We start from the raw sequence: 21,196 nt of genomic DNA on the forward strand, positions 1-21,196 counted from the left end.
TGCATCTGGGTATTCCGCCCAGCTCTTAAACAAATTAGTGCCTTGTAATTAGTACATTCATATCAGCTGTCAGTGAAAATCTGTAGTGATTGCATATGTGGAAGGTGCTCATTTTAGTGAAATCCATGAGATTTGGAAGCAGACAAGACTCCTAAGACTGGTGATCCACAGGAGACTTTGACATACTCTGCATTTTAAAATGTTATTTAACCCTATTTGACTTGGGAGAGAGGGGTTAGTGGAAGGTACCAAACTACCTGGTCACAGTTAGAAAGCTAATTCATTAAGATGCTTCAATAAATAGTTACTAAGCTGCTAGGTGAAGATTTGGTTATTTAAGTTGTAATGTTTTTAAGGTCTAATACCTTTAAACACTTTAAATATGTATTCAACTCTGTGCTCTGTCTCATCCTTGAGAAACCAGACCATGTACACTTTTCTGACCTTCTGAAACAAGAAAGCCACATGCCACGTTTAGGTAGCACAACAGGGGGTACAATTTATCTATATGTTGAAAAAAAATCTTCCTCCTTCAAATATTCTTTTTACAAAACCAGTGTATTTGTATTATTATTGGACTGATTTTTCAGTATCAATATTAGTTTAATTAAAGCCATTTTGTTAGTTTAAAATAGAGCTAGACCAAAACTTTGAATTTAAGACTTTGGCTGTTGTGATTTATAATCATTCTGATTCAAACAATAGCCATGTTAAGAGATTGTGTGTAATAAAATAAACAACAACAACAACAACAATAGGACAAATAAAGATATCTATTCACAGACTGCAGAGTGCTCTAACACTGCCTAGTTGGAGTGCTTCAGTTGCATTGCAGTGTGCTGGATATTATATCCCTCCTGCATTGTGTAGTAAGTAGATGAAGGAAGATTTATGGCTATGATCTACTGCACTTCTCAGTCCCTAAATCATACTGGAGCGTATAGCACTAACACAGCATTAATCCCAGATTCATTCAGATTAAAACACTAAAATAAAACTCTTCAGGGTCTTGGGTAATTTTTTTGCAGTATTCCCTTGCAAACCTAAACACTGTATCTACCACAATAGTGCGTTACAGTGGGACTCAATGGGACTGTACCAGTTTCCCAAAAACCTCCCTTCTACAGTACTGCCTGTGTCATTGTTTATGGTGCTATATGGGTGATTTTGGCATATGCATTTTATGTGCTCTAGTTCATATTTCAAAATATAGTTCCCTTATGCTACTTCCCATAAAGCTGTGCTATTAAGATAATAAAATATATGATTTTCATATTAATTTGACAGTCCTGTAGTTAATATCTCAACCATCAGGTAATATCATTTTTAATATCCTGCAGGCTAATGCCTCACTCCTAGAGATCTGTACTGTGCTACATTAGTGCTATTCAAATTCAAAGCATGTAACCCTAGTGCATGTTTTTACCCGAGGATCATAGTCACACTTCATTTATGTATTTAAGCGAGTGTCTGATCACTATAAATCAATAATGTGTTCACTCTATTTAACCTTTTTAGATTTCTGATTAGACAATAAACTCACCAAACTGCAATTACAAGAGTTCCAGAATGTTGTTGATTGATTTATTGTCTGGGTATTTCCAACGCCCATAGACTTATTTTATTTAATCAGTGGTCCTCAGCTCTGGACCTTGAGAGCCACTGTTTCTCGTTGTCTGAATTTATTTTCACTTGAGCTCTAAATAAAATAATTGAAAAGATCCTTCCCTTCACTGATGTTTTCCCTGGGTCTCAGGTAATGAATTAAAGAGACCAGGAAAACAAGTTGGACAGTGGAAAGCTGTTTTATATCAACACGGCCAAAGTGAAAATAGCTTTCAGTAGCTTTACCATAAATCAGGATTATCTTGTGAGACCTCCCAATAATTAAAAGGATCTCTTGTTTATGTGTCTGTGTCTGAGAGTGTGTTTCAGACAATTACCCTATGGTAACAGTTTTTCACAAGCTAAAATATTCTACAGTGATAGTGTTCTGAATAAAAGAGCTATTTTGTGTTTATTAAAATATAGTTCACTGAAACAAAGGGGGACAAAACTAGACAGCAAACATCCTTGTAGTAGTATTGTACTGTTCTGTGTGCAGAATAATAGATACAGTGTGCTCCAAGGGGATAGAAATAAGAAAAGAGTGGAATATTCTTGGAAGTTAAATCAATCAAACAAAACCAACAAACACAACGAATACATAAATAGACTGCCACATCTATTTCAGGACCTCTGCTTATCCTCTTAAATATTTTAATACACTCAACTAACTGGCAGAGTTAGTAAAAAGGTTAAATGTGCAGACAGAATTATACATAGACAGTAGGTAGGTAAAGGTTTAGGAAACAAAGATTCAGACACTGTTTAGGACTGAGAAAACACTTGATAAATGGCAACTGCAAAATACTGAGCTGATGTTATCTTACAATTGTGTAAAAGCACTAGTAAGACCTCTTGAACAAGGTTGCGTGCATTGGAGAAGGTTTAACCCAGACTAAATGTTATTCTTGGTCTCAAATGAATACCACATGCAGACATGTTAAACACAATTAATACAGTTTAGTCTTGAACAAAGGAAATGACAGGAGGATTTGTTGCAGGTCATCATAATCCTGAATGGGAAGGACCACAGGTCACAAGTGCTAATTACGGTTAAGTGTGTTTCCCATCCTTGTAGTGGAAGCTGTGTGCTTGCTTTCTGAAACAGCTGGATGAAATTCTGGGATTGGTGATGATTTCTATAGCTGTAATGTTCACAAGTTTGTATATTATTTGCATTTCTATTAAGAACCTTTAAATAGACAACAACAACAACGACAAATAATTATATGTATTAATACTAGTAATAATAATAATGTATAATTCATATTGTTTATTATTATTATTATTATTATTATTAAAAATAACAATAGAATCGCGCACATCGATGTGTCTTTATAACGAATAAAATACATTCATAACGGTAATACAATTCTGATGCAGATTGCTAATGAAGCTTTACTTATCACAAAACAAAACAGAAATCGAGAAAGTCGTTTTCCAGAATTGGCCAGCGGCAGCGCTTCACTGAAGTTTGAGCCTCGCCAGTTGCCGTCCCTGCATAGGTCACACACAAAACAGCCCTGTGTATCTTTTCGCTGTTGCACTGGGCTGTCATTGCAACATCGCATGGGAAGGGCTTCACTTTCGCTATTATTTCAATTAGTTTATCTCACAAGAAGTGTTCCTCTCTACTGGAAAGCTGATGAATAACTTTTGCGACGGGGACTGAGCGGCAGATACCGAGCGGACGGGAGGGGAGTCTGTAATGTGAGTGCGAGGTTTGGTGCAGCATGTAGAGGCATTTTGTGCAAAACTAAATAGTGTTGAACTGAACTGAAGTGCGCGGTTTCATAAGAAACTGGTCGCATTGATGTCAGACGTGGCTTAACGGTGGAGACAACAGATCTAAACAAGCCAGGGAGAAAGCAAGCAAACACTAGGCTGTGTGGTTTGGTATTATTCTCAATTTAGGCTACTGTCCCTTATACGACGGTACGTTATAGGCTAAAAAAGATAAAACAACGTTGATGGATGATAACTGCTGGTCTCACCTTTATTAAGCTGCTCAATCCATGCTTTAGATGAACTGTATTGCCGGTATAGTGCGCTGTTTCACTGAACTCAGGGCTCATCTATTGACGGGAGTGATGTAACTGTCTTCAAAGCAAAACAGCTTTACAGGGAATAAGAGTTATTCTTTTGAAACCATATATTGCTATAATGTGCATTGGAGACCTGTAGATTATTGATCTCTCTCCAACTATTATTATAAGTATCAGTAGTAAACACTGCTGGGTTATTTATTTGTTTTCTTATGTTTTTAAAGTCATTTCTCTATTGATTTTAGTTCAGTCTAAATTTTGAAAATATTTAGTGTGTGTTGCCACATGTTTAGATTTTTTGTTTTGTTTTTGTATTCCTCTTAGTATTGTTTTAATCCTCAAATTGTGTATCTTTATCACAAGTGTTTATTAAAATCAAGAGCATTTGCACACGTGGAGAAATGAATAGTATGGTTAAGTGGCACAGTAGTTGAACTGATGTGCATGATGTTAGATAAAGGTGCATGCACAGTAGACAACATGAAGTAAATATAGTGTTCAGCACAATATTTGGATATTGATTCACAGTGTGGAGTGCACTTTTAAAGCTGTGTTTTCGCTGGATGTCTCTTTGTCTGACTTCACCAAAAATGAAACAAAAACAGATCTTGAGCTGCATGCTTTCAATATGGAGAGACCTGAGCAAGTATTGAATTCAAAAGCAGTTCTGCCCCAAGGGAGGATAAGTACCATCAAAATGATCACCCCCCCCATGCAGTGGAATTTTCTGGGTTTCACGCTGTTTCTGTGTTGCATAAGCCTTTGTAAACGACTGTCTGTATCAGCCCTGGCTTTATTCCCTAGGCCAGACTACCACACACTGTATCAGTAGTACCTGTAACCAAGGTTTTACAGGTGGGTGAACTCCAAGGTAGGGTGGGATTGGCTTTCTTCATAAGACTTTGAACCTTCTGATGTCTCCTTCGGTAGGAAAGGGAATTTAAAAATCCCAAATGGACCTGGTTCAAGTCAGATGGTCACAACAGCTGATGACAGTTTCCCACAAACTAACAACAGAGACTGAAAGCCCAGCCTGGAGTAATCATGTGTCTGTCATACACGCTGCTCTCTAATACCTGATTCTGCTGCTCTTGAAGTCACATGCTCCCTGCCCTGTCTGTTAGGAACCCCTTTGTTGTCAAAGCTGGATGAATAACAAACCACAAATCTATATTTTCATCAATAAATGTGAAAGTGTTCATACAGAACCAAACCAAAAGAAGACCTATTGCTTTGATGGAAGCAAACATCTTGTAGGGACAGGCTGGTGCACAGTGGAATAGTTCTGTGTAAAGAAAAAAGGGAACAATCATTGCATTTTCAAATGTCAATTGTATGAATCTGACACATGATGTAGAATGTAAGGATCATGCAAAACCCTTTCCATTTCAAGCATGTTGCTGAAGCTTTTAAGTTTACAAGAATCTAAACCTGTAGAATAGGAAGATGCCACCTGTCTATTATAGCTCTTGATTGAATGAGCTTTTATTTTTAGCAGTAGAAATAGATTGCTTGAACCCACGATCTCCAGGGATGTATTAATAAAGACTTAAGTGAGATGGATCAGTGTTCGTTAATGTCCTTTCAGCCTTTTTCCTTTTCCCAGAAAATTGTAATTCCATTGGGAATGTCTGATACCAGCTGATTTCTGGGTAAGATTAGGCTGTATTTGCAGTGGGTTGTTTACATTCCTTATTGATCTTTTATATGTTGTTTTTCGGGAACTGGTTGTGCTTGAAAACACACTGAAATGTTCTCCACATTGGACATAGAAATAAAACAATAATCTACCCTACCTATATTGTGGCCTCCACATTGATCATACCTTTGATAATTTGTAACAAAATGATGGTTTAACAGAAGAAATGCAACTGTTGGTCTTTTTTTGGCTTGAATTCAAATGTCAGATGAAACAGAAATGTAGCTTTACAGACATGCTCATCTGTGTTACTTTTGACACCACCAAATGTGAAACTCCTGCTGTGAACATCTTGTTTTACCTCTTCAGGTCCTGGTGCCCTTCTTAGATTCAAGCGTATACCAGGACATTCTGGCCAAAAGCCTGGTTTGCTATGCTAAGAAACTCAGGCTTCGTGAAAAATAAAAAGCACATTCCATTCCAGCATGATAATGATCCAAAGCAAGCATCCAAGTCTACAAATAAATGGATAAGTGAACACAAAATCAACATTCTCGAATGGCATAGCAATCTCCAGACCTAAATCTGATGGAGCATTTGTGATTTGAACTCTAAAAAGCAGTTCCCGAAGCAAAAACCAAGGAATTGGAGGGAGCTAGAGAAATTCGGACAGTAGGAGAAATACGAGAACCTTATTAAAGTGCAGGAGATGTCTTCTCATTGTCATCAAAGTCAGAGGGGGATGCACAAAATACTGATGAAAAAATGTGATCCCGGTGTACTTAGTTTAAAGATTACTTATTTGTGAAATGGTTTTCTTTATAGTGTCTTAACACAGTCCAAGTTTTAATACATGGATCAGAACCAAAACAGAATGACAGAAACCTCCAAACTGGATGTATCCGTCTAGCAGCAGAACTGGTTGAGAAAGTGTTTATTCTTCTTCTCCATAAAGTCCTATTAGTGCTAGTCATTCTCAATCACTTATTTTGTTAAAACAGGACAAAAACTCTTTTATTCATATGGAAACATGTGTTGTATGCTTTTTATAACAGAACCTGGGTTATAAAGCAATTTGTACATGCAGTTCAGTTATGTGAGTTCAGGGCAAAGCAGAGCACAATATCTGAAGTTGTTTCATGAGCAAAATAAAAACATGGACATGCCAGCTATGGGCTGTTTACAACATTGTACAGTCTTCTTTCTATTATGTAATCATTTAACCATAATCTTTTCTCTGTTTTGAGTTTGTATATAATTTGTGCCTAAAGTCTGTTGAACAATTGGCATGGAAAATAAAAATGAATGGAAACAAAAACAATAACAGAGAAATGCTGATAAGAACAACTCCAATAATACATGTAATACAGATGTTTCAATGCTATAAACTTCTTCTTTTAGGCCTAGATTTCTGTTTTTGTTTCAGTACCCTTAATTTCAGAGAAATGATTGAGTGTAGTCTTCCATGAAAAAATGCTGATGATTAAACAGTATGTTCTTTTTACATTGTCTAATTGGATTACAGCCTTATTCTCTGTGAGAAGATTGATTTTATTTCTTTATGGATGTTAAAACATAATGACCAGGCATTACCACCACGGCCAAATGTGAAACTAAGTATTTCCAGTATACAGGTGCAACACAATGTTTAAATTGGACAATACAATACTACAGTAGTCAAATAAGATACGTAATGATGGGTAATGTTCACATCAGTGTTGTTCGTTTTATAACATTGACAATAGTACCCTTTGCAATTTGTTCATCTTGCAAACTCCTTGTATTTAGAGCTTAAAGTCTAAATCCTCAACAGATCATGTCTAAACGAGTCACTGAATATGCCAGTAAGTTGTTGTATGTTTAAAAGCATGAAAGACTGTAATCTTATTTTGTTAGGTTTAGGCTGTGTAATATTTTAAGAAATGAATGAAAGCCAATTCATTGAAAGCGATTAATGGTATTCCATTTCACAAACAGTTGGTGTTGGAAAGTGGAATGTGTGGAGCGCAGTAAACAGTCGGTGATTATGTAGGAGTTAATTATGTTCTGTACATAAGCAACTAATTCACGGGAAAGTGTAGAGCCAGCAGATTTGTATGCGTATAATTAAGTGCAAGTTTAAAAGCTTCATTATAATCCAAGCCACGTTTGGATAGCTTTAACTATGTTCAGCATATTTAACAAGCTACTTAAGTTGTTGTAAAGGATGGGAATTCAGAAATATGTATCATAGACACTTCTGAAATTGTCTACCAAAACAATACAGAATGAAGTCATTTAATTGTATTTGCATACATTTTATTTTAAATTCTTCTTGCATTATTACAGTTTAATTATATATTTTTGATCAAATAGTTTTCCTTGATCCATGTGGTACTATTTCTGATAACAGGGGAAGAAGAAAAAAAAAATATTTCCTGCAGGCACCTCCGGTAGGATTTTGTTTTTATGTCTTTTAATAACTTGACTGTATTTGTTTTCATATCAGGAAAACAAACATGTGAGCGTAGCATGATAGTTAATGTTTAATTAATGTGATTTAGGGAGTTTGTCTAAAACTCAGCGACTCTGTTAACAGGGGCAAGTGTTTGTACATAATATGAGCACTCAGCATAGATTAATTATTTAGTTGATATCCCTTGCTAGCTGGTGAAGGAGCAGCATGTGTCAGTAACTCACCGTGTCCCCTGTTCCACAGGTTTGACGTTGCTGGCTAATATGCAGTTTCAGTGACATGGAGAGGGCTTACTAATGGACCACCAGGAAAACAGGTGAGTGAGTGGAAACGTGTAGGCCGACTGAGACAACAAAGCAGCTGTGCATGTAAGTTTTTGATTATTCTGTTGTGAAATGCAGCTGTTTTACAGGATGCTACAGCAAAGGATAATTGTTGTGTTCACAACAACACCGTGTCTGTTTTCCCTGCAGTTCTAGAGAGGATGAGGGTTCTGGGGAGAGAGGTCTACTCCACACCTGGAAGGGCTATTCCTGTGGGATCGCGCCCCAGAGAGTGCTCCTGTCCAAGGTTGTACTGCAGGCGGCCCTGGGAACCCGGCATGGCGTGCTGCTGGCTGAGGGTGAGGAGAGGAGTGACGGAGGTGGACTGAGAGAGAGCACATAGTCTAAAACTGGGTCCAGCTACTTAAGTAATGAACGACTGCAGTATGAAATTCCATGAATGCCAATAAGATGTGCTCTTCCATATCTCCAGTCTGGCTGACCAGAATAGAGGGATTACCTTAAAGTAATCTTAAAATTCAACCTGCAGAAGCCATTGCCAATCTGTTCACTGATTTCCTAACTGCTCGTGCTGTATTCACCTGTCTCCACAGGTGGCGAGGTGTACAGCTTTGGAGAGTTGCCGTGGAAAGTAGGCAGGGCCAATGAGGAGGCAGCCCCCGTGCTGGAGCAGGCCCTGTGCGGTCGGCACGTGGTTGCAGTGGCGGCCGGAAGCTTCCACAGTGGGGCGGTGTCCGAGGAGGGCTCTGTGTACATGTGGGGGGAGAACTCCTCCGGCCAGTGTGGGGTGGCCGGCCGGAGCCTGGTCCCTGAGCCCACGGCGGTTAGCATTTCAGACCCGGAGACCAGTCCGCCCCAGCTGATCAGGATCACGGAGCTGGCGTGCGGGGAGCAGCATAGCCTGGCGCTGTCCGCCCACAGGGAGGTATGGGCCTGGGGCAGCGGCTGCCAGCTGGGCTTGGTCACCAGCGTCTTCCCCGTCTCCCGGCCCCAGAAAGTGGAGCACCTGGCTGGGCGACACGTGCTCCAAGTGGCCTGCGGGGCCTTCCACAGCCTGGCCCTGGTCCAGCAGACCCTGGCTCAGAAGGCCCGCCCACCCCCGGACAAGTGTAACCACTGCCATCAACTGCTCATCACCATGACCGACAAGGAGGATCACGTCATCATCTCCGACAGCCACTACTGCCCCTTGGGGGTGGAGCTGGCCGACGGCGAGACCCGGCACGGCTCCCCCGCCGCCCCCAAGCTCAGGAAGTCGCCTTCTGAACCCTTCCTCTCCAGCCCCCCCATTCTCCCGAAGGCCACCCAGCGATCGGTCCACCAAGACATCCAATCGGTTGAAGGCGTGCCGGCGGTGAAGGTGGAACAAGATGGAGAGTGCTTTAAAGAGGAAAACTCTGATGCAGACACAGATGGTAAAGCAGCGCCAAACACATGGGGCAAAAACTCCCCGTACCCCAATGAGCAGGCAGTCAAGGAGTATCTGAAGAGGTTGTCTGACTACTCCCTGGCCGAACAGGCCCCCAAAGTCCCTGGAGTTCAGGTTTCTCAGGTGAGTCAGCGACTTTCATATCAACTGTCTTTTTTTCACAGCTTCCTGGTGTTTGTGTGAATCCAGTCTATCCAGTCTGACTCTCATGGCTGCCCAATTTGCCTAGGATACAATATGGTTTGGTTTTTTGCATAGCGCTCTATCACTTACTGATAACAAACACCTTTCCGAATCCAGCTCAGAAAGTCGATTTCGAAATTGATATAGTTTAGCTTTCCCCGTATGTCCTGGGTTGATAGTTCGGAACAAGACCCACCCAGATAGCTGTAGTCGTGATTCACATCAGAACTCATTAAACAATATTGTTGAGGTCAATTACTGGAATGTACCGTGTTATTTTGGTTATATCGGTTGAATTGTGATTGCAGATCATAACTCGCTGGGGTTTGTGGGGCAGCTGAATGGAAGGAATTATGGTTGATTTGTCTCGGTCCAGCATGGAAACTCTGACTGGGAAAGCCCAATTCAGCTGCATTTAGGGTAAATTTCCGGAGAGAAGTGCTTGACCAGTTTATTTTTTTAGCATATTTTTCAATCCGTCACCTCTTGTTGCCCCAGGAGCTGCCTGCCGACCCTGTGGTCCCGGAGGAGGTGCCTCCAGCCACCACAGCCAGCTCCACCCTCAACAGCCTGGTGGTGTCCTGCGCCTCTGCCGTGGGCGAGAGGGTGGCGTCCACTTACGAGGCCCTGTCCCTGAAGAAGGTGATGAGCTACTATTACCCATCGCCGGGGGCCTCGCCGGGGCCTCCGGAGGGTGCCAAGGAGACCCGCGAGGAGCAAGTGCGGCATGAGGAGTCCATGCAGGGCAAGAAGAGCTCCAGCCTGGGTGACATCCGTGAAGAGGAGGCCGAGGGGCTGAGTCGCAGGCTGTCCCTGCCTGGCCTGCTCTCTCAAGGTGACTCCTCTCTTTTTTTTTCCTCGCTCAGGTCATGCATATCCACTACAGTCTAGTGTGGGCTTCAGCCTGTGGGAGCAGGGTAGTAGGGGCCAGATTTGTGGTTGGTTGTGGTGACAACAAACACTTGCCCGATGTTTTCTCTCTCATTTGAAATCACCCTTCTTCTGAGCTGTTCTTCATCATTGTAGTCAGAACTGTAGTCTAGGCTAAGCAAGGCACTTACAAAGGTTTTGTGCAGAAAAGCCTAGCCTGCCTATCATGGTTGGAAGTGTGTTACTGAAACAAGGCTAAATAGGCCAAAATTAATAATGCTTTTTTAGTGATTCACTTTTCACTATTATTTCATAGTTTCCCGCAGCTGCTAAAAATCGGTGCTGCTTGGCCAAACAAATGCTTGAACATAACAATAAAAGTATATTAATACACAAGCACTACGAAAACCCTGCATCCCCGCTCGCTACTGCCATCACCCCCCCACCCCACACACATACACACTGTACAGTGTAGTTGAAAAGAATGAAAAATTACACTATTACCAGTTGACACCAGGCCTGTGTATAGAGAGTGATACATGATGCTTCTTTAGTTGATGTAATGATTTATAGTTTTACCTCTTCCAGAAATAATTATTCTTTAACACCGCTGCCATATAATATAAAGTGGGTCCCATTGTGGCGTTACTCTAGTTCCAAAGCAACCTTTTTTACTTTCTTGGTAAAGGTTTTTCGGATGTTACCAGTCTTTTGATTGCTTTTTAATGAGTATCTCTTTCCTGGTTAAGTTTTTAAAAACATTCGAAGCACATTCAATATGTGAAGACTGTAACTATATGTAACTGTTTTGTGCTTCTACTTTGTTACATTTAAAACATGTAGAATCAGTGTTGTAGTAGAGGACATACACAGGCATACGCTTCCTGTCAAAGAGAAGATAGTTTTAATTATCTTCTGCCATATCTGTTGTAAGTCCTTTGTTGCTGTTATGCTATCATTATATTAGTTTTCGGAGAATTAAGTTTTTAGCCAAAGACTAACTGCCGACATTCAATTATTGCCCATCCACATCTGCTGTTCTGCCACCGACTGAATCGGATTTGCTCAATTCCCAAGTTAATTGAACTGTGAGCAATCAATATCCAGAGTCTATTACCATCTGACATATTGACACAGCGGTAGGCTCAAGTTATATTTAGTCAAGCTAATGCCATTGAGACCGATGCTAAATCATTTTGGCGTCGAATTGCAATCTGTGGCAGAGTTACACATCTAAGGAATCTCTTATTTAACTACTAACAATGTACACTACAGTATAATACTTGTAGGGCATAAAATAAAAACATCTGACTGGAAAAATTGGAATACCATTTTAGGATCTTGTGGATGTTGTTCTAGTCGGTTTAATGTTTCTGAATCATATGGCTCTGGCATCAATGTAAGCATTTTAAACTAAATCAAAACCGTAAATGGTATGCAAAGTAACTATTTTAACAGAATATCTGGCTTTGGTTTCCATGTTTCTGGTCAAGACATAGGTATTTGTTTTTCCCAAAGGCATTTTCCTCACCTGGGAATCTGGCTACATTTCCCAGCATGTCACAGCTCTCCACACGTACTGTTTCAAAGCTTAGGAAACTCGTATGAGGCCTAATGAGAAAATGTATCTACTTACAGTTCTGGATTTGTGTTCTCTGCATGGCCTTAGATGGAGTTGGCACGGTTCACTGACTCCATGACTATACACACACAGGGCCATATTCCTAAATCATGTTTTGGAGCTTTTGTCTTGGTAATGGTCTGTTGCCGCTGCATTGTCCTGCTTGAGTTTAAATGGGTGTGCGCTGCTGTTTTTCAGTCTCCCCCAGGCTGCTGCGCAAGGCCAGTCAGCCCCGGGTGCGGACGGTGGCCCTAACCCCCACCTCGGGCACGGAGGCTGACGGCCGTCTGCCCTCCCTGCACACAGAGGTGTGGAGTTGGGGCAGAGGCAAGGAAGGTCAGCTGGGCCACGGGGACATCCTACCCAGGTGAGGACAGCAACCAGATAATTAATACAGTAGTTAATGGTTGAACTGATTTGGATTTCATGAACAAATATAATAATGGAGACACCTTCTCTATTTCTTCATTAAGTGGCCATTGCTCAGTTATTTACAGTAATCTGCTCTCTAGTGTTGGCATTTTGAAGTCATTGTTTCTCATCATTTTGGTCTATCTGCAAATAAGGAAGGAAACAATGCTGAATACTTTGACTTGGCTCTGTGTAAGTTATAACAGCCATGCTCTCTGTCTCGTACTTGAGTATTAGACTCGGAATGTATCAAACTACCCATGTATTAACATAAAATATGACTCGTGGGAAAAGGATAAAATCATGCCTCTATTATGTCAACTGATGGATGTTTTAATCATTATATTGCTGACAGCAGTGACAGACAGCACCTGCCTAGAGGGCATTTAAGACATGATATGAGATATATATATATATATATATATATATGGATGTATGTGTGTATGTGTATATATATATATATATATATACACACATATATATATATATATATATATATATATATATATATATGTATATATATGTGTATATATGTGTATATATATATATATATGTATATATAAATATATGTATGTATTTTATATATATATATATATATATATATATAAAGTTTTGTCATTGTCAATGCTTTGTTTCTCTGAATAAAGCAAGTTATAAAGAAATCATCATCCCTTTCAGCAAGTCCCCTGTGAATGTGTGGGTTAATGCATGCTGACATTTTACATGTTATCAAAATGTTAAATAATGGGTAAAATAAGAAATATGTCACCCTTCAAGACACTGAAAGAAACAGAACCTACCTTAGTGTTTTTTCATACACTGTACTGAGTCGGTATTTTGTCTTTTTGCATGCAATTCGGACTGTAATTTGCGAAAGCACCGTTTTTTCCATTTATGCAAGTCAGTGTCTTGCAAATTAAAACTTCAGTGCACTTCGGCACTGTTAGCTTTTACACTTATTTATTACCAGTGTATCCATCCACCTGTTTGTCTTATGATTATATTTTGGAAATCACAGTTATGTAACCTTTCCCTGCACAGCGGACCTCCTTGGCTATATGACACTGTATAGAACACACTGTATAGAAGTCTTATGTGGCCACACTTTTCATATGTTGCGTTTTGATTATGCATGTTTTACTTATTATAGAAATCTGCTTGTTATTTGCTTTTTGTGTTGGATTATCTGGAGTATGACTTTGTCATTTCTGTGTATGTCGGTCTGTCTTTAGGCTGCAGCCTTTGTGCATCAAGAGTCTGAGCAATAAAGAAGTCATCCGTGTGGCTGTAGGAGCCCACCATTCTCTCGCCCTCACTGCCCAGTCTCAGGTAAGAGCTGTAAGGATGTAAATAATAGTAATTAATAATAATAATAATAACAATAATAATAATAATGATAGTAACAACCTTGTCAAATGATTAAATATTAGCGTCTCTAAAATTGTCAGTTTTCCCAGAATACTTCTGCACTCTTGGTTTGTGTATGCTCTGTTTTGTGCTAGGTGCTTTGTCACAGTTGTATGTGTCAGTTTTCTCATTGGGCTTTGTGTTCAAAATAATAACAACAACAATAATAATATACCTATCTAGCTATAGCTACCCCCCCTACCTAACAACTAGCTTATCTGTGATAGTAATAACTGTTCTTTATCTAAGTATAATAATAAGTCTAGATATAGTGGCAGCTGCAGGAAGTTGGTTTGCTACTGAAAGAACAGAGTGTGAAGAAGGAAGGGTGCCATTGTGTGGCTGCCCTCTGGAAATTGCCTGTCTAGATGTCTAGAAGTGGACCCACCAGACCAATAGCAAACCACAGTGTGTTGCCGGATTGAATAAGAAACCACAATAGCTGCTGACTGTGTTTACATGAATGATTAAATAAATAAATATAATCAGATATTGTCTGTGGATGGTGAGGTAATGTGTTAGATTTGTGATAGCAAACTGATGACTTGAAAGAAAAACAAAAATGGAAAATAAACTACAGGTATATATATAAAAACAGCAATATTGTTATCACAGTTAGCCTACACTCCTTTGAGTCTCTTCTCCAACTAGACTTAGGGAATTAACTTTCACACCATTGATTTCTATTGAGTGCCCAAAGATAACACACCCCTTAAAACTATTCATCAACAGGAAACTTTGCAACTAAGCTGTTTCTATTCAGATTCAATTCAAAATATTGAATTACAATATTGAGCCTGTGTATGTTGTTTAATGTGATGCCCCCTGAATAATGGAATCTGTGCAACATTTGTCTTCAGAATATATTTATCTCTATATAAATTGCCTAAATACAATATTAAAAATGTGATTGTACCCAATCTTTAATAGCTTTAACCTGTATTAAATAAATACAGAAATGGTTTATTTAAGATTCCAAAAAGAAATACTAGAGAATGAAGAAATTCTACAGATATCTATATGAAGAAATCCTTGTATTTTACTTTTTTATGTATTCATTTTTTGACAGCTGTACTCTGTTTTCCCTCCAGGGAGAGCCACATACATATTCAAGCAGTCGCAGTACATCACTGCACTTTTCTCTATTGTCACTCTTCCCAGAGAGCTCACTTTCAGTAATCACAGAAAGGTTCCTAACAGTGTGCTTCAACACAGAGTGACCTCACTGATCCTGGCTGTGTTTGTGCTCTTTGGCAGGTCTTCTCCTGGGGCAGCAACACCTCTGGGCAGCTTGGTCACATGGAGTCCCCCACCACTGTTCCCCGATTGGCTAAGGTAAAAACAATTGGCGGGAGTTCAGCTTCCATGGATACGAACGTCTGTGCTGTGTTATTTATAGTTCTGTATAGAAAAAAAGTGCAGTCTTGGTTTGTCCTTCCTGCCAAGTTAGGCTGCTTCTTGCCAATAGCTCACAAGCTGTGCAGAAACAAGCAAACAAACAAACAAAGAACATTTTCTCCTCCTCCATCCTTCTCTCCAGGTTTTGCAGAAAATATGTTGGGGCTGTCAAAGCAATTGACTTCAGATCAGCACAGGGGGCAACCTCCACAATGTAGTGCATCTACCTAGCAGTAAAGCCACAGTCATTCAAATTAAAGCATTTTTATGTAATGATCTTGCCGAGACTGTAGATTGTTGGCCTCTTTCCTCTTCCTCAGATAAATGTTATACCTGATCATGGATTCAAAAACACAATACAAAAGCACGCAACAGCTATTAATATGCAAACAATAGCTTCACAGGAAGTCACAAGATCAGTGCATGCCAGCCCAAAGTAACCTCCTATCCATACTTAAAGAAATACAGGAAAGCTAAGAAACACAGACAGACGCTGTATCGCACCCTCTGTAGGTCTCTCTGATCATTATGTGAGGAGCACTTTTGTGGCTCATCAGTTCCTTTGAGGCTTTTGCTTCAAACCTACAGCCTCATTTGCTTAACAAAGGCCTAAACTAATTTAAGATGGCAGTTTGGAAAAGGCCAAGCTACAGGCTGCATTACCTCTTAATAGTCTTGTGACTAACTGCGTAGAAGAAAAACTTGTATCCTTGGATCCCAAAGTGTTCTGTCAGCGATTATCCCTCGAAACTTGGGGTGCAGCTCTCACCCTCAACTCTCTATCCCCAGATGTCGGAGGGGATCCGCGTGTGGGACGTCTCTGCCGGGCAGCAGCACACCCTGTTGCTGGCGGATGGAGACTGCTACCAGCCCATCCTCTACTACAGTGGCAAACAGGTCAAAGAGCAGGACGGCAGTCCCCAGACCGAGGGGGGCTACACCCAGCAGCCTGTGCTTCTGCCCTTCTGCATGAATGTGAGCATCCCTGTTTCTCATTGGCTGGTATCGGAGTCAGTATTTTCTCTCCTAATAACGGTTTTACATTCAATTGTTTAATTCTCTTGTGTTCGGTGATCGTTAGTATCTGTAAGTCTATAGGATTTTGATGCTCTACCTGCCAACAACACAATGGCAAGAGAATAAATGGCCAGGAAATGAGGCAAAATCATCCTAGACTGTTCTAACTTGGTTGTTTGAACTCGCTCTTCAAGGATGTGCTATAACAGCTGTGGTTTCATGCTGTTCCCTGTGTAATGAGCCACAGAACTTTATAAACCCACCAAAAGCAGGATCTTCTGGTTTGTTTTCCCAGCTGTACCCTCTTTGCCCCCCAGTGGACAATGATCAGAAGATAGTAAATAGTTATTGGATGTTGTGGAGTGATGCCATCTCTACACAACCTCAATGTGGTCCGTGCTTACTCAGGATATTGCTAGTTATAGCTCACTTGAGATCTTTTGAGGACAACATCACAGTAAGGATCAAATCTGAATGCATTAGGAGGCCACAGCTCCGTCTATTGACTTGGCACCTACGTGGTTGGAGTCGCAAAGTGCAGTGAAGCGAGAAAGCCATAGCTGGCCTTGCTTTCATTGTACTGGTTGTGTGTTTATGCTCCCCAGAGGTATATTTACTGTTGAGCTCAGTTGCTTTCTGTCCAGTTATCTTTCCAGATTGGCCTCAATATGTATCTTCTGTCAAGTCTCTGAGTTCATGGACAACAAAATTTAAATAAATGTCAAATGGCAGGTCTTAAAAACTGTTAGAGTAAAGAGTACAAGTTTGAAGTTCAGAAAGGCACACGCTAAACAGAGAAAGTTAAATAATCATTATTGCCATGCATTTTGGGTTTACAGTTTGGGTTTCAATCTGTTTCTGTACCAGGGAACAAAAACAACCAGTGTGTTTCCACCCATCAGCCTTTGTCAGTGTGTTAGATCAGCTGAGATGTGATTTTGTGTGCTTGGTTTAGATGGGCTACGTGAGCAGCGTGTTTGCAGGGGGCCAGAGCTGCCTGGCACTGTCAGACAAGAACGTCATGGGCTTCATAGCCAGCCTGCATGAGCTGGCCTCGGCCGAGAGGAAGTTCTACTGCAAGCTGAGCAACGTCAAGTCTCAGATCCTGCGCCCGCTGCTGGGCATGGGTAAGGATCCCTTCACACACACATTTCAGATTCAACTCATTAGTGCATTGGTTGTCATACTTGGGCCTTGGAGGAAGGGAGGGGTCTTCTGTGATTAATTATACCATAGGCAGCACTGTGCAGTAGTGGTTAGGGCTCTGCACTCATGACTGGAAGGTTGTGGGTTCAAGTCCCAGGTAGGGCAGTGCTGTTGTACTCTTGAGTAGGTACTTCACTTAGATTGCGCCAGTAAAATGCCCAGCTGTATAAATTGGTACAAATGTAAGTCACCCTGGATAAGAGCGTCAGCTAAATGACAAAAATAATAATAATAATAATAATACCACCCTAACCCCCACTCATGGTTACTTTGGTCTAGTGATCTGATTGTACCGCATTCATTGAATACTTCATACTTCATCACCCTTAAATAATAATAGTTTTAGAGATCATGTGCAACACCTGAATCCCCTTCAGCTCTCAAAGCACAGAGTTCCCTTAATTAAAGTTTATGGATCAGTAACTAACACGTCTTTACTGTCTGTAGAAATTGGAGATTTAGCTTGATTTATAAGATGAACTGCCCTGAGGCCCTGAGACTGAAAGATGCTGAGTCTGATTTTGCTCCAGCTCGAATGTACTCTCAACTTTTCCTCCTGCAGTCATTTTGCTGGTGCTTAATACAGTACAATCATCCGTGCCTGGAAAATAACTCAGGTGCATAAATCCACTCTCCTGCCCTCTTATGTGACGTGTTAGATGTTTACAACACACAGTTTCAGTGCCTGTGACCTTTGTGGTGCAGCTGTAAAGGACTGCGGGTCTCGCATCACATGATCTGACCTCGTAGAACATTCAAATCTCCAGAAGGTGGTTCCCTTCCAAATCAGCTAAGAAGTTCCCTATAGCAGCTGCTGTTCCTTTATTTACTGAATATATCTGGTTCTCAGAGATTTATAAAGCGTCATTTAAGTATCCTGCACTTTGAAGTCCCACTGTGTCATCTGTACCGTTTCCCCCTGTGCCTCTGCAGAGACGCTGTGCACCGCTCTGGGCACCGCCTGCAGCCTCCTGCTCCAGACTATGGCCAGCTGCTTCAGCAAGCTGTGTTACCTGACTGGGCAGCACTCGGCCTCCCTCAACACCTTCATCCGCCGCAGCAAGGAGGTGAAGGGCCTGGTGATGCTGGAGCATGCTGGGATATTCCTGGACACTTACAAAGAGCAAGTACACGACATTGGCAACACTGACATTGGAAAGGGGCGGGAGGGGGACTAATGCAATACACAGAAAGATCTTCTTTATATATAAATGTTATTGTGGTTGTGCTCTGATTGAATCGGAGTTGCTTGTCCTTCTGCTTTGCTGGACAGGAACTAATAGAGTATATATTTTCTCACTGAAAAGACCCCCTAAGTGTGAAAAGAAAAGTGGAATATTGCTAGAGCCCTGGCATTTCTATAGCTTTCAACACACACACATTCATATATAGTGAGTGAGTGAGTGAGAGAGAGAAAATAATTGTTACAAAGCAGCAGCATCAAAACCTTTTGTAGTAACAACCACAGTTCCAGTTTTCTGTAGTGGAAGGGCTTATGCTGAGATAACTTAAATTGAACTGGTTAAGGTCTGCAACTGTTACGCAGTATCAGGTGAAATTGAAACTTCTCCTTAAAAAGAACAATAGCCACAACCGGAACAAATGCAGAACAGTTATGGGAAACGCCCATTTGGGAACTGTCTAGTGAAAACAGTAGTAAACCAAAAATTGATGAAGCATTTGTAAGAGATTTGACTGGCGGCAGGTCAGTTAGTTTCCTCAGCAAGCAGTACAAGTTCAGTCCTGTTCGGTGTTTTTAGGTGTGTTAGCATTAACGAAATGAACACCTGTTGTGTTGGCCAAACAGGTTGCACTCTCCTTATTGTATAATTATGAAATTAGTAAGTATAAACTAACATCTGAAAGATAAAAACAGTTCAGTGTAGGCTTCAATGCAGAGCTGTGTCTGAGTATCGTTACTTAATATGCGAAGCACATGTGAGGCCGATGCACATTTATATTCTGCTCTGTGCTCGCTCTACAAGAAGCCTCCTCTGTGATTTGGATCACAGCATAGATATTCATTTGCACTCATGTCTAAAATTTGTCCTCGGTGAGATAACAATGTGCTCTGCCTCTCTGGGATCCTCTCTCAGGGTGTCACTGGTTGTATCTCACGGGGAACCGATGACTACATGAAGTTCAATTATGATGATGGTCAAAATGCATTAAGTCGCAGCTCCGTATGTTGACTTCTAATATGACCATAATGCAGCCCGCCTAAAGCTTGTAAGCTTTTTATCGGACCATGTGACACAGTCATTTTTCGCCTCAAGGAAGATATTTCTTCAAACAAATTTTCCTTATCGAATTCTGGAACCATTAGGAGGATGCAACCATTATTTATGAGATCTGGGGGATCGTGAAGGGTAACATGGGTTTATTTTTGGGATCTGGGATTCACAAAAAAATATTACAAAATATCATGTGTGCATGGCAGTGGCATACAAATGGCATGGGTCATTTTTCACCCTTCTCTCTAAAGTACTTTCCTGTAAAAAGCAGATATTATGCACTAGTTTGAACATTTGGTTGGTATTTGAGAGTATCAAACATACTACATGATTTATTTAACTTATTTTCACACAATGAAGATAAGAAACATTTGGCAAATAGATAGCCAAGCAAACCGTTCCAGTACCAGGCTTGTAATTCGTAGTCTTGGGTCTCAATATGAATCCCATAAAGAGATTTGATTCCACTGTGGTTAGTGATGTGATTCTCAGTTTTTCTTCCAGACATATTTTTAATCAAAAGACCCTGCAGGTGTTACCACAGTTGGTGCCTTTCTTGTGGTCTGTTCCTCAGCTGTCATGTGGTTGTTGCCCTGAACCTGTCTTTCTTTCTCTTCCAGGTACTGTAACTCGGTGGGGAATTTCCTTGTGATGGGGGGATTTCAAGCCCTGGCCAAACCCTCACTGTGAGTAAGATAACTCACCCCATTCAGATCGCACACGGGCAAGTCTGTACCTGCACATTGATTTCTGTGCAAATACACTGATTTAACCAACCTGTGCAAGCTATGACCTTAAATTAATGAAGTTTCACTTTCTGTAGGCACTTAGAAACGAGCTGAACCAGCTGCATTTTTTATAAATCTGATTTCAAATTAATCTGATCAAAAAACACACACTTTATGTACATTATAAAATTATATACATGAGATATTGAAATTAATAATTATCCAGTATAGAGTTTTAATGCTTGCACCAGTAAATCAATAAGTTTGAAACCTCATCTTTATGTTTTTCACAGAACAGTTCAATTAGTAAATTGAACAGTAGTATTAGTAGATAAATGTTTACCAGTGACTTAAACTTGCTACACAAAACCTTTTTCATTTGAACTTGATTTCCATTCAATGTTGTGTCTTGGTTCAGAGATTTCTTTGGCAAGAGCCCGGAGCTGCTACAGAGGCTTTCTGAAACCAACGATGAAAGCGTGCCTCTGTCTGACCTGCTGCTGACCCTCTTCTACCTTCCCATCAGACACCTGCACGAGTACGGCAGGGTGCTGCTCAAACTGGCCACCTGCTTCGAAGTGGTGGGTACGCCCTACAGACATACAAATAATACGAAAATGGAACAATGTCCTCATTTTGGTTGGAGGGTTACTGTAATGCAAAC

The 21,196-nt window shown here is 40.6% G+C and overlaps 1 protein-coding gene across 2 annotated transcripts in view; it reads left to right on the plus strand.

Moving 5' to 3' along the window:
- The first annotated feature begins 3,116 nt into the window (after positions 1 to 3,116).
- Positions 3,117 to 21,196, plus strand: part of als2b (alsin Rho guanine nucleotide exchange factor ALS2 b) — a 46,986-nt gene continuing 28,906 nt past the window's right edge. For both annotated transcript variants that reach the window (XM_066687368.1, XM_066687370.1), the window contains exons 1-13: positions 3,117 to 3,315; positions 7,988 to 8,060; positions 8,218 to 8,366; positions 8,622 to 9,580; positions 10,139 to 10,475; positions 12,330 to 12,498; positions 13,775 to 13,871; positions 15,207 to 15,284; positions 16,137 to 16,322; positions 17,320 to 17,491; positions 18,504 to 18,693; positions 20,425 to 20,490; positions 20,951 to 21,113. In XM_066687368.1, coding sequence (XP_066543465.1) covers positions 8,041 to 8,060; positions 8,218 to 8,366; positions 8,622 to 9,580; positions 10,139 to 10,475; positions 12,330 to 12,498; positions 13,775 to 13,871; positions 15,207 to 15,284; positions 16,137 to 16,322; positions 17,320 to 17,491; positions 18,504 to 18,693; positions 20,425 to 20,490; positions 20,951 to 21,113 — 2,586 coding nt within the window. In that variant the 5' untranslated portion in view covers positions 3,117 to 3,315; positions 7,988 to 8,040. The remainder of the gene's footprint in view (positions 3,316 to 7,987; positions 8,061 to 8,217; positions 8,367 to 8,621; positions 9,581 to 10,138; positions 10,476 to 12,329; positions 12,499 to 13,774; positions 13,872 to 15,206; positions 15,285 to 16,136; positions 16,323 to 17,319; positions 17,492 to 18,503; positions 18,694 to 20,424; positions 20,491 to 20,950; positions 21,114 to 21,196) is intronic.

This window comes from Amia ocellicauda, chromosome 16 (assembly GCF_036373705.1).
Source record: "Amia ocellicauda isolate fAmiCal2 chromosome 16, fAmiCal2.hap1, whole genome shotgun sequence".
NCBI lineage: Eukaryota > Metazoa > Chordata > Actinopteri > Amiiformes > Amiidae > Amia > Amia ocellicauda.